Source organism: Montipora capricornis, chromosome 8, assembly GCF_036669925.1.
Source record: "Montipora capricornis isolate CH-2021 chromosome 8, ASM3666992v2, whole genome shotgun sequence".
In the NCBI taxonomy this organism is placed as follows: Eukaryota; Metazoa; Cnidaria; class Anthozoa; order Scleractinia; family Acroporidae; genus Montipora; species Montipora capricornis.
The window spans coordinates 6,360,754-6,372,513 of NC_090890.1; the positions used below are offsets into that span (position 1 = coordinate 6,360,754).

The window sequence follows — 11,760 nt, forward strand, 5'->3', positions numbered from 1 at the left end:
CAGCACTGTCAAATCTTAAAACAACAATGATGCGCGAATGCAGGTTTATTCAAAACGAAACTTTCACAACTCAGATGTCGGATTTTTACAACTCGGATGTCTGACTTTGTTGTCGGATTTTCAACAACTCGGATGGCACCTACAAGTTTCCGTACACCAACCAGCAACATGGCGGCTCCATACAAAACTCAGAAACCATGCACCGCACAGACCTGAGAATTGGTGAGGTAATTTATAAATGTGTATCCCAAACATTCCAATTTTTTGTTTCTTTTAACGGTTTCGATTTTCTTTTTTTTTTTTTTTGTTGCGTGACAGTGAAAACGATATTCGGTATAATAAGGTGGAGGACCCAATATTGAAATCAGTTTTAACGCAGGTGGATTTTCCAGGCGTAGCAGCTGAACAGTGGAACCACTGCACATTACTAAGTTATGTCTGAGAAAACACACTTGGCAGATTTCCTTACACTTTTAGAAGCGCTAATAGTTTCCTTTATCCGACCACGTTGTTTCCGCCCTTCTTCTTTGCAAATCAAATTTACATCCTGCTTACTCTTTTTTTGTAATTGTCTGGTTGCGACTACCATTTTAATTTTCTTAATTTGATTTTATCTTTTGGGTTGTCCTTGTATTGACCAGCTTAAATCTGAATTCTTATTTAGACCAACAAAGTTATAAACTCGCATACATTATGGTAACGCGTCTAACTTGTTTAATTGTACTGTACATAATGCGATATCCAAGCTGTAAGGTAATTTAATAGTGCAATGTTGTCTGATACTGAATATAAATACCAAGAATAACAACAGAAGGGTTAGGGTTAGAGTCAGGAAAAAAAAAAAAAACAGCAACAACAACAACACGGGAAACCTAGCGAGTGATTTTGAATTTAGAGCTGATATCGAGTTCTGAACAAATGAACAAGATAAACAATTTCGATATAGGGATTAAAAAAATCAAATCTTTAGACACTAGGATATTGAAATGACAACAAGTTATTGGCTGACGAGACATGTGGCAAAACAAAACAGACTGCTCTTTTTAAAATTGTGGTAAATATTAAATCTTAGCAGTCGCGCTAAGATGACCGATGAACTGAGTTCTCGAAGCCTCTTTATAACCGCCTTGGAAGTTTTGTCGATATTGTCGTTAAACGTTTTGTCGCTAACAGGAAACACGTTAGTCTGCATCGCAGTTTTCAAGAACGTTCGACTTCGGTCAACGACTAACATGTACATCGTTGCTCTAGCACTGAGTGATCTGCTATCCGCCATTTTCGTGATGCCTTTCGTTTGCGGCGCGCTTGTAGCCAGTAAATGGGTTTTCGGTGACGTGGTTTGCCACTTTCACGCTTTCTTTGGCTTGTTTGTAATATACGTTTCCCCCGTAACGATGGGTATGACGGCTGTGAATCGATATGTGAGGATGTGCAAGCCAGACGAGATATACAGGAGGTGGTTTTCAAAGCGGAAGTCTATTGCTTTCCTCACGTGTGTGTGGATCGTTGTTGCTTGCTACGTTGCCGTTCCGCGGATTGCAGGTTTTCAAGAGCACCGCTTCATTCCAGGGTATGCGCGGTGTTCCCTTGAACATCACAGCTATGCTGGGAAAATGATTCATTACTGCATTGTCCTCGTTCTCTTCTTTTTGACACCTCTGATAACAACTGTTTTCTGCTACCGAAAAGTCTCGAAGATGATACACCAGCACAACGAAAATGCTTCAACTAATATTCAGCAAAGCGTTACCACGGGCATCAGGCACGAAATAAATATCAGTAAATCCCTCTTTGCAGTCGTGTTTGCCTTCATGGTATGTTGGGTACCATTTTGGATCATTGTAATCCTACGGCGTTTCTTCCTTGAGGAAAAAATTCCTCGAAACGTCGAACTCTTGTGTATGTTTCTCCTCTATTTCTCCAACACAATAAACCCATTCGTGTACGCAGGAATGAATTCCGCTTTCAGACGAGAATTTCGCAAGCTACTCCTCTGCAAACAATGCCGTAAAGATACCGTTGCATCTGGCAGAGAAGGGGTAAACACAAGAAGTAAACACGCACAGCAACATATCGGATAAGGCTTACTGAGTTGGATAGACAACACCACCGTAGACCGTTTTCCAGAAAGCTGTGTGTTTCAGTAATCCGGTCATTTCACTATGGTATTGATCAAACCCTAACCCCCGCAAAAACTAAACTCGCTCGCATGGACAAACGTTTAAAGTACATGTTGCCTTACCTGAAAAAGCAGGTCTTTTTTAGCGTGTTTCAGACCCGGCGAAAAAGCAAAATAACTGCTAGATTCCTTGCTTTGAAACGTCAGTCTTTACAAGATACAGAAGAAAAGAAAGGATAAAAGGAGAAGGTTTTTAAGACCTGCGCACCAGTTGTCATTAAATTCAAACAAAACATTAACAACAGAACAGTTTCTTTGAAGTTGGTTAGGTGTCGATGTTTTTTCACAGCATAATCAAACGTTATCCAATACATCGCAATGTAGAGGCAACGCATCGAGACACGCTCAAGTCAATACATATAGGAACTCACAGCCGAAATGCAAAATATCTGCGACACCATTATATGGCGGGACGCCTGTTCTTGTGAGATGTTGACGGTTCAACGAATGACAAAATCAAACACGTGGCCGGGATCAAGGGACAACACGCAGCAACTCTCTACCACTACTAATCAAACGAAGCAAGACTGCGGAAGAAGCAACTAACATCTAGCCATGCCCCACGGTGCCCTGTAAGGGATATGAAATTCAAAAACTATACTTATCTATCACTGTCACTTATCTATCTGGCAGTGTCAATAAATTACCTAGCACTGCTACTTATTGTCTAGCACTGTCACTTAATCATCGGCAGGTACAAAACACAGGTCACAGGTCATTGTTTTACCAATACAGAAAGTATCCTAAACATTCATAAAAAGCTACCTTAGGCCTAGGATTAGCTTTAGGGTTAGGATTTAATAAGGGTTTAATAATAGGTGATAATAAGTAGCAGTTCTAGTCTAAGATAATTAAGTGACGGTGCTAGATAATAACTAGCAGTGCTAGATAATTAAGTGAAAGTGCTAGATAAGTATAGATTTTGGATCTCATGTCCCTTACAGGGCACCGTAATGCCCCTTACAAATTATCTTCTGCGTATCGCAAAGCTTTACATTCAAAACTGCAGAAGGAACCAAGTGAATCCAAATATTTATGGTTTAAATTTAAGACGCGTTTGAAATATGAAACTGAACTTTAAATGCGACGTTATGGTAATGAAAAAGAGACTTTAAGGCACAGTTGGGCGGGTCTTCGAAATCTTTTGGTGATATGGTTACATTTTGGAGCTGTTAATATTCGTACTTCTGGTAGGGTTGTAAGTGGTCTCGTCAGTATTACGATTGGCATTGTAAGTAGTGTGAATTGTAAATAATTTGTAATTTAAAAAATGTAACGTTTTATGTCGTTCGTTGAAACGATATATATAGAGAGACGTGATTGCTGGTGAACTCCTATTTTTAATGTCGGCTTGTGTATTGAGAGAATTAGACAGAATTACAATGAATCAAGTATTCTTTAATATGATCTCGCGATCTGCGAGTGGTAAATCAGGGGTATTGATTACGTTACTAATATAAACACAACTAGATCTCGCAAGTTGGTGTCACAATACAATGTCGCAATCCGGTATCGTTCCAAAAAAAAAATAAAAATTAAAAATAAACTACACGCTCCACGAGCGTAAACTGCGTTGCCTATGGTACTTGTTACACAAAAATAGAGAGCACTGAGTTGGGTAGTGTTGAACTGCAGCGTTCCAATTAATTTTTGGAAGTGGGGGCTCATTTAGACCATTTGAGAGGTCACCCAGACGCCGTGCTGGCAGTGGCCCTTTAGTTCACATGTTCTGACGTTGATTATGTGCCAGGGGCGAATCCGGAAATTCCAGAAAGAGGAGGCCGCACAAATTGCGTCGAGAGCGCACCCCCCTCACCCCCCGCCCCAGGGTAGCCAAAAGACAGATGAAGAAAAAAAAATAACTTAGTTTGTATATAAACCTCCAATTCTCAGCGAAAGATTAGTGGCAATAGATCGAGACAAAGAAATACAAATACATGATAACACAATATTGATTTTTTTTCTTTTACGCTAGATAATGATTTACAATAAAGTTTTGCAAATGTAATGCATGCAAGCTGTTTATGGTAATGGAAAGAAGCAGCGTAATTATCATCTTATAATCTGATGAAGCTAAATGATGATTCTTGCTGATAATTAAAGTCTGGGATGTGGCGAGAATCCTTTAAATGCTCCACATACTGATTGCAGTCCATATTTCTTAATTATAAAGTTACCTGTTAGTAGGAGATCTGTACATTGGTTCCACATGACATCCTGTTTGGCTTACAAGCTGGCAACCGGAAGCCATGATTCATAAAGACTTGTTTCATTTAGCCCTTAACTGAATAAAGGTTTTTGCATTGATAGGCAATTTCGTTCGCCATTTTTTAAATTACTCAGGAGATACTGGAAACTCTTGTCTCTCCCAGGGCCCTCTAGTCCTGTTCCGGGACTCCCTCTTACCCCGCCCTGAAAACGGGCATGGAACCCATTTTCAGGGCGGGGTAAGAGGGATTCCCGGAACAGGACTAAGGGCCCTCTCGCTCAACGCATTGTCCTCGATATGTATTCTGGATAATTTTCAAGATGGACGGGTTTACTATCAAGTTAACTTGATCCTCCTTTGTTTTGTACAAGTTAATGTGTCTCTAACAGGATTGTCCAAGTCTAAGGAGGGAGTTTCTAAAATACAGGAACTGCTGTCTTTGCGAAAAGGGCATCAATCTCCATTTGCAAGAGATTAAAATGGAGTTATCGCGAGGGAACGAAAAGGCAATTGGGGTCTTCGTTCCTGGCAGTGAAACCAAACAATTGGGCTGGATTCCAAGGGAAACCATCAGTGAATTGGCGAGAATGGGCCAAATGAAAAGTTAAAGATGAGGCTTACAACTTTCAAGGAGAAAGAAAGTTCATTTCATTGTAGTAACATTGATTGTGTCATAAAAATTTCCTCATCTGAGTTGTAACTCGTCAGCTTCACCGTTCTTTTATACTAGTTGTCGCGGCGAGTAAAGGTCCCAGAGTAGACTTTAGAGAGGGACAGATATGTAGTGGTCACTGCTTCGAGACCTAATTCCGTCAACGTGTTTCCCTTCGGCAAGAAACTCCACTCTGTCTCTCTCGACCCAGGTGTACAAATGGGCACCGGCTACACACTGCTTGGAACAACACTACGATGGACTAGCATCCCATCCAAGGGGGAGTAGATACCTTGGTTGTTAGAGAATGCATAGTGCGACACAGCCCTTTGCGTGCACGCGCAAGTGCCACGTTCATTTGATGTTCATCCGTCAAAAATCCCAGATGTTCCTGGAGTCAGCTTTGAGTCGGTTATAGATCGATTTTGTCTTTCTCCATTGATTGAACCAGAGAGATTATGACGTAATCCCATTCGCTTCCTAAAAAAGGAATACGACACAAGTACATGTAGTCTTACGCTTCAAGAGAGTACATTGCTGGGTGGGAAACGTTGCTCGTGTTCACACGGCATTGACTCACATTGTAACAGCAGTATAAACTATCGGAATCCACGTCTAATGCCGATGGTTGCGGCTGAACACGACAAAAAGGGGTTGTTAATATTGTCGTCAACTTTAAGCTCTTGTTTTGAGGGTCGTTGTGCTTTCACTTCCACTCGACCGAAAGAACAATTTGTCTGTTATTGTAACTTCGCCGAAAACTTACAGTATTCATTATTAACGGGCAAAGCAGGCAGAAATATGATGGTTCAATATACCTTACCTTGACCCTTTGTTACAGTGGTGACTAAGATTTCTTCATAGGCTCCCTTCAGTCGCTCGCTTATTTTCTTTTTTTTTTTCGCTTGTTTTCTTTTTTCTTTCTTTGGAAGTGTCAATACTGCCCGGTCTTTCGAGGTTTGTAAGAAATTGCTTGCCATCAAATCTTTCAAGGCCCAAGGCCCAGATAATGTACCGTGTAGATTGGTGAAATAATTTGCCTACGAATTGACTGAGCCTGTTACCAGCATTTTCAATATATTACTTCGATCTGGTATTGTACCCGCACTCTGGAAAGACTCTAACATCATACGTATTCCTAAAATACAACCACCCACAAACGAAGACGACACTAGACCTATTTCTCTAACTGCTTCTCTGTCCAAGGTCGTTGAGGATTTTGTGGTCACCTGGTTAATAGTGGATGTAAGGGATAAAATCGACCCAACTCAGTTTGGATGCCTGAAAGGAACCTCTACAACGAATTGTTTACTTGATATGATTCATACTTGGCTCTCGTACCTCGATTCTCCTGGTCATCATCTCCGCCTTTGCTTCCTAGATTTTTTCTAAAGCTTTCGACCGTATTGGATATAATTTACTAATCGAAAAGCTTTTGGATTTAAGAGTCCGCAGAACTCTAATACTATGGAACATAAACTTCCTGAGGAATCGCCGACAAGGTGTAAAACTACCTGATGCAATTTCTGATTGGCTCCTGGTAACAGCCGGTGTTCCCCAAGGAACAAAACTTTTGTTCCTTGTGATGGTTAACAATTTGAATGCTACTACACCTGAATCATACATTTGGAAGTACGTTGACGATGTTGACGTCTGTTTGTAAACACAACATGGTAGTCTGCAGCACTGCTCACCTTTGCGTTGTGGCTGGAGGGTACTGATTATGTCACGATTTCAGTTGATAATATAAAATGAATCGCTATGCATCATGGGATACTATTCATTTCACCGGCAAGGCAGAGGTCTTGGGTTTCGTATCCCGTTGAAGCCACCTGAATTTCTCAAGTTTCTGCACAAGACCATTGCTTTTAATGTTGTCCATCAAAGTGCGAGGATCACTTCTCTCAATTTTTGGGCATAAAATTGGTGTCCTAAAATCCCCAGCTTTGTTCCAAGGAAAAGAGTTGAAATTTACACGCTTCAAGGTCATTTGCTTCTGAGAGAGCTAATAAATATAATCTGCGGTAGCAGCGCAATGTTTAAGGAACAATTTGCTGTTGTACGAGAACACTTTTATCGTCAGATAAAGACATTTCAAGCAGGTCTTGTTTGATAGTTCCGAAATTTTAGTGTATTAAGGAGTAAAATTAGTAATTACTTACAGTCTAGTTTTCTGTTTATAACTTCTGCTTATGGTAATTGTTACATATTGTTTACACTATAGTTGTTAGATATTGATTGTAACGCGCATTGTTTATTTAATAGGATTCGCGGAACAGAAATAATTAATATTATTGCCAAAATAATATTAAAACCCCCAGGAGTTTTTAAGAGAATGTTTTAACTGAGGAAGATACATACTACTGTGAACAGCTTGAGGCCAAGGCTTTGAAACATTGACGAATAATAATGTAAATTCGAGTTGTTTCAGTATGTTTCTGGAATCTACACTTCAATAGATGGTTTTCACAGTGACGTCATCAAATTCTAAAACCAAAATTGCAAGGTGTTTTGAATTTTTATCTTTTGGAGGTTGAAGATGACCTAGAAATAAATCTTTTTGCCGGTTTCCAGTTCCATGACGTCTCTCGTTTCGAATTTCTCAATTGCCACCTTGCGTAACACCATGAATCATACATACGTGAACGCCTATGAATCTCAGCAGTCTGAGCGTTTCACGTACATTAGGAGATGTGTTCATGCTCATGTATTTCATCTCATGAGCGAAAAGTGAGCGCTTTCATTGGTAAGTGAATTTCAGAGATTCGTTTGGATTTCTGGTGCCATCCGAGTTGTTGAAAATCCGACAACAAAGTTGTGAAAATACGACATCCGAGTTGTGAACAGTTCACAACAAAGTTATGAAATCCGACATCTGAGTTGTGAAAATCCGACATCCAACTTGTAAAAATCCGACATCCGAGTTGTTACAAATGCGACATCCGAGTTGTGAAAACCCGACAAATGTGACATCCGAGTTCTTGAAAATGCGACATCCGACTTGTAAAAATTCGACATCCGAGTTGTAAAAATCCGACATCCGAGTTGTTAAAATCCCACATCTGAGTTGTGAAAATAATGCTAAGACAGAGCAAAGTTAAACCAACAATATGGAAACGTTTCATTCATGACGTTTTCTCACTATGGGACGTAAATTATGAAAGAAGAAATCAAGCCGTTCATTGCGCAAGCTAAGTATTTCTAACCAACCATGAAATTGGCACAGAAGGAGAACACTTTCCTAGATACAACACTATGCAAGGAGAACGATTCGAAAAAGAATGTTTTTGCGATATCAAGACATATCACAAGCAAACTGAAACCATCCAATACACGCATTTTATCTCTTGTCACCCACTAGGTGCCAAGAAGAGTTTTATTAAAGGAAAGGCCATTAAGCTCCTCCGAACAACTCTTCAAAAACAACATTTGAGGACGCACTATCTCGATTCATTGCCCGTCTTGAAGAGCGAGGCTACCCATAACATCAATTTTTCTGGAAGGCAGTCGGCACTTAAAAAAAGTCAAAACTAGGGAGAAAATCCTACCATTTGTCCCAACCTAAGAATAGTCAAAGCCACTGCTTACGAGCCAGAAGGCCCATCAGGCCGGCGCTTACAATGATCTCCGGTTTCCGTAGAATGGAGCGACTAGGAGTATTTATACTCCCCCCTGGATGGGATGCTAGTCCATCGCAAACGTAAGAATAACAATAATAATAATAATAATAATAATAATAATAATAATAAAACTTATATGGCGCCGATATCAATATTGCTATTTTCATCAGCGCTTAAATCGTAAAACTACATGAAACCTACTAAAAACGAGATTAAAAGGCACATAAAATTACCAAAAAGCTTTCGGAAATAAAAATGTCTTGAGTGTCTTTTTAAAAGATGCTACCCAGCACTGTCAAATCTTAAAACAACAATGATGCGCGAATGCAGTTTTATTCAAAACGAAACTTCCAAAACTCAGATGTCGGATTTTTACAACTCAGATGTCGGATTTCACAACTTTGTTGTCGGATTTTCAACAACTTGGATGGCACCTACAAGTTTCCGTGGCAAGGAGGAGGTTGACGTGGTTGGGCCATGTCCTCAGAGTGGACCATTGCTCACATCCACGAATTGCTCTAACATGGGTGCCTGAAGGAAAACGGAAAAGGGGTAGACCGCGTGAGACTTGGAGAAGGACTATCGAAAGAGAGAAGAAAGAGAACGGTTTAGGAACATGGGCAGCAGCAGCATCGGCTGCGGAGGACAGAACAGCCTGGAGGCAGAGAGCCTACAGCCCAATTCTCCACTTGGAGAACGGATAAATGATGATGACAAGTTTCCGTACACCAACCAGCAACATGGCGGCTCCATACAAAACTCAGAAACCATGCACCGCACATACTTGAGAATTGGTGAGGTAATTTATAAATGTGTATCCTACAACATTCCAATTTTTTGTTTCTTTGAACGGTGTCGATTTTCCTTTTTTTTTTTTGTTGCGTGACAGTGAAAACGATATTCGGTATAATAAGGTGGAGGATCCAATATTGAAATCAGTTTTAACGCAGGTGGATTTTCCAGGCGTAGCAGCTGAACAGTGGAACCACTGCACATTACTAAGTTATGTTTGAGAAAGCACACTTGGCAGATTTCCTTACACTTTTAGAAGCGCTAATAGTTTCCTTTATCCGACAATGTTATTTGCGCCCTTCTTCTTTGCAAATCAAATTTACATCCTGCTTACTCTTTTCTGTAATTGTCTGGTTGCGACTACCATTTTAATTTTCTTAATTTGATTTTATCCTCTGGGTTGTCCTTGTATTGACCAGCTTAAACCTGAATTAAACCATTTGATTGTATACTCTCATAGGTTTCCGTACATAATGCGATATCCAAGTTGTAAGGTAATTTAATAGTGCAATGTTGTCTGATACTGAATATAAGTACCAAGAATAACAACAGAAGGGTTAGGGTTAGAGTTAGGAAAAAAAAACCAAAAAAAAAAAAACAGCAACAACAACAACACGGGAAACCTAGCCAGTGACTTTGAATTTAGAGCAGATCTCGTTCTGAACAAATGAATAAGATAAACAATTTCGATATAGGGATTAAAAAAATCAAATCTTTAGACACTAGGACATTGAAATGACAACAAGTTATTGGCTGACGAGACATGTGGCAAAACAAAACTGACTGCTCTTTTAATTGTGGTAAACATTAAGTCTTAGCAGTCGCGCTAAGATGACCGATGAACTGAGTTCTCGAAGCCTCTTTATAACCGCCTTAGAAGTTTTGTCGATATTGTCTTTAAACGTTTTGTCGCTAACGGGAAACACATTAGTCTGCATCGCAGTTTTCAAGAACGTTCGACTTCGGTCAACGACTAACTTGTACATCGTTGCTCTAGCACTGAGCGATCTGCTGTCCGCCATTTTCGTGATGCCTTTCGTTTGCGGCGTGCTTGTAGCCAGTAAATGGATTTTCGGTGACGTGGTTTGCCATTTTCACGCTTTCTTTGGCTTGTTTGCAATATACGTTTCCCCCGTAACGATGGGTATGACGGCCGTGAATCGATATGTGAGGATGTGCAAGCCAGACGAGATATACAGGAGATGGTTTTCCAAGAGAAAGTCTATTGCTTTCCTCACGTGTGTGTGGATCGTTGTTGCTTGCTACATTGCCGTTCCGCGGTTTGCAGGTTTGCAAGAGCACCGGTTCATTCCAGAGTATGCGCAATGCTCCATCGAACATCACAGCTATGCTGGGAAAATGATTCATTACTGCATTGTCCTCGTTCTCTTCTTTTTGACACCTCTGATAACAACTGTTTTCTGCTACCGAAAGGTCTCGAAGATGATACGCCAGCACAATGAAAATGCTTCAACTAATATTCAGCAAGGCGTTAACACGGGCATCAGGCACGAAATAAATATCAGTAAATCCCTCTTTGCTGTCGTGTTTGCCTTCATGGTATGTTGGGTACCATTTTGGATAATTGTAATCTTACGACGTTTCTTCTTTGTGGAAAAAATGCCTCGTAATGTCGAACTCGTGTGTAAGTTTCTCGTCTATTTCTCCAACACAATAAACCCATTCGTGTATGCAGGAATGAATTCCGCCTTCAGACGTGAATTTCGCAAGCTACTCCTCTGCAAACGATTTCGTAAAGATATCATTGTACCTGGCAGAGAAGGAGCAAACAAAGAAGAGGTGAACACGCACAGCAACGTATCATATAAGGCTCAAGTTGGACAGACAACACCACTGTAGATATCACACTGTTTTCCCGAAGGCTCTACTTTTACGTAGTGTAAATCCAGTAATTTCGCTTTGGTCTTGCTCAAAATTTTACTTGTTTCCACTCATAGATATCGGTTCAATTCAATTTGACTCTCGCTTTGTTTCACAAAATCAGTATGCAGTCTACCGATGAATCTTATTCTTGCCCGCATTCGGAACCTCGGTTCTTGATCCGACCACAACTGTACTCATCTCGTGAGGCACACTCGAGGAATGAATTTTGTTGAGGGTGTCATCAGGTGCGGTTTGAAGGATTTTTAACACGGACCCCGCAAAAAGCAAACGCGCTTGCATTGATAAAAAAATCAAAGTAGACTCTGCCTTACCTGAAAAAGCAGGTTTTTTTAAGCATGTTTCAGACGCGGAGTAAAAGCAAAATAACAGCTAGACTCCTAGCCTTGAAACGTCTTTTCTAGAA

General features: G+C 40.3%; 2 protein-coding genes across 2 annotated transcripts; both read left to right on the forward strand.

Moving 5' to 3' along the window:
* Positions 1–845: 845 nt before the first annotated feature.
* Positions 846–4,158, forward strand: LOC138060488 (melatonin receptor type 1C-like). Its single transcript, XM_068906282.1, has one exon. The coding sequence runs from the start codon at positions 1,086–1,088 to the stop codon at positions 2,079–2,081; it is 996 nt and encodes a 331-aa protein (XP_068762383.1). The 5' UTR covers positions 846–1,085; the 3' UTR covers positions 2,082–4,158.
* A 6,068-nt stretch (positions 4,159–10,226) lies between these two features.
* LOC138013626 (melatonin receptor type 1C-like) lies at positions 10,227–11,312 on the forward strand. The gene has a single exon (XM_068860718.1). The coding sequence runs from the start codon at positions 10,284–10,286 to the stop codon at positions 11,310–11,312; it is 1,029 nt and encodes a 342-aa protein (XP_068716819.1). The 5' UTR covers positions 10,227–10,283.
* Positions 11,313–11,760: the final 448 nt, after the last annotated feature.

What these genes read in the sequence shown, in the direction of transcription:
- LOC138060488 (XM_068906282.1), top strand. Translation starts at nt 1,086, where the DNA reads ATGACCGATGAACTGAGTTCTCGAAGCCTCTTTATAACCGCCTTGGAA.
- LOC138013626 (XM_068860718.1), top strand. Translation starts at nt 10,284, where the DNA reads ATGACCGATGAACTGAGTTCTCGAAGCCTCTTTATAACCGCCTTAGAA.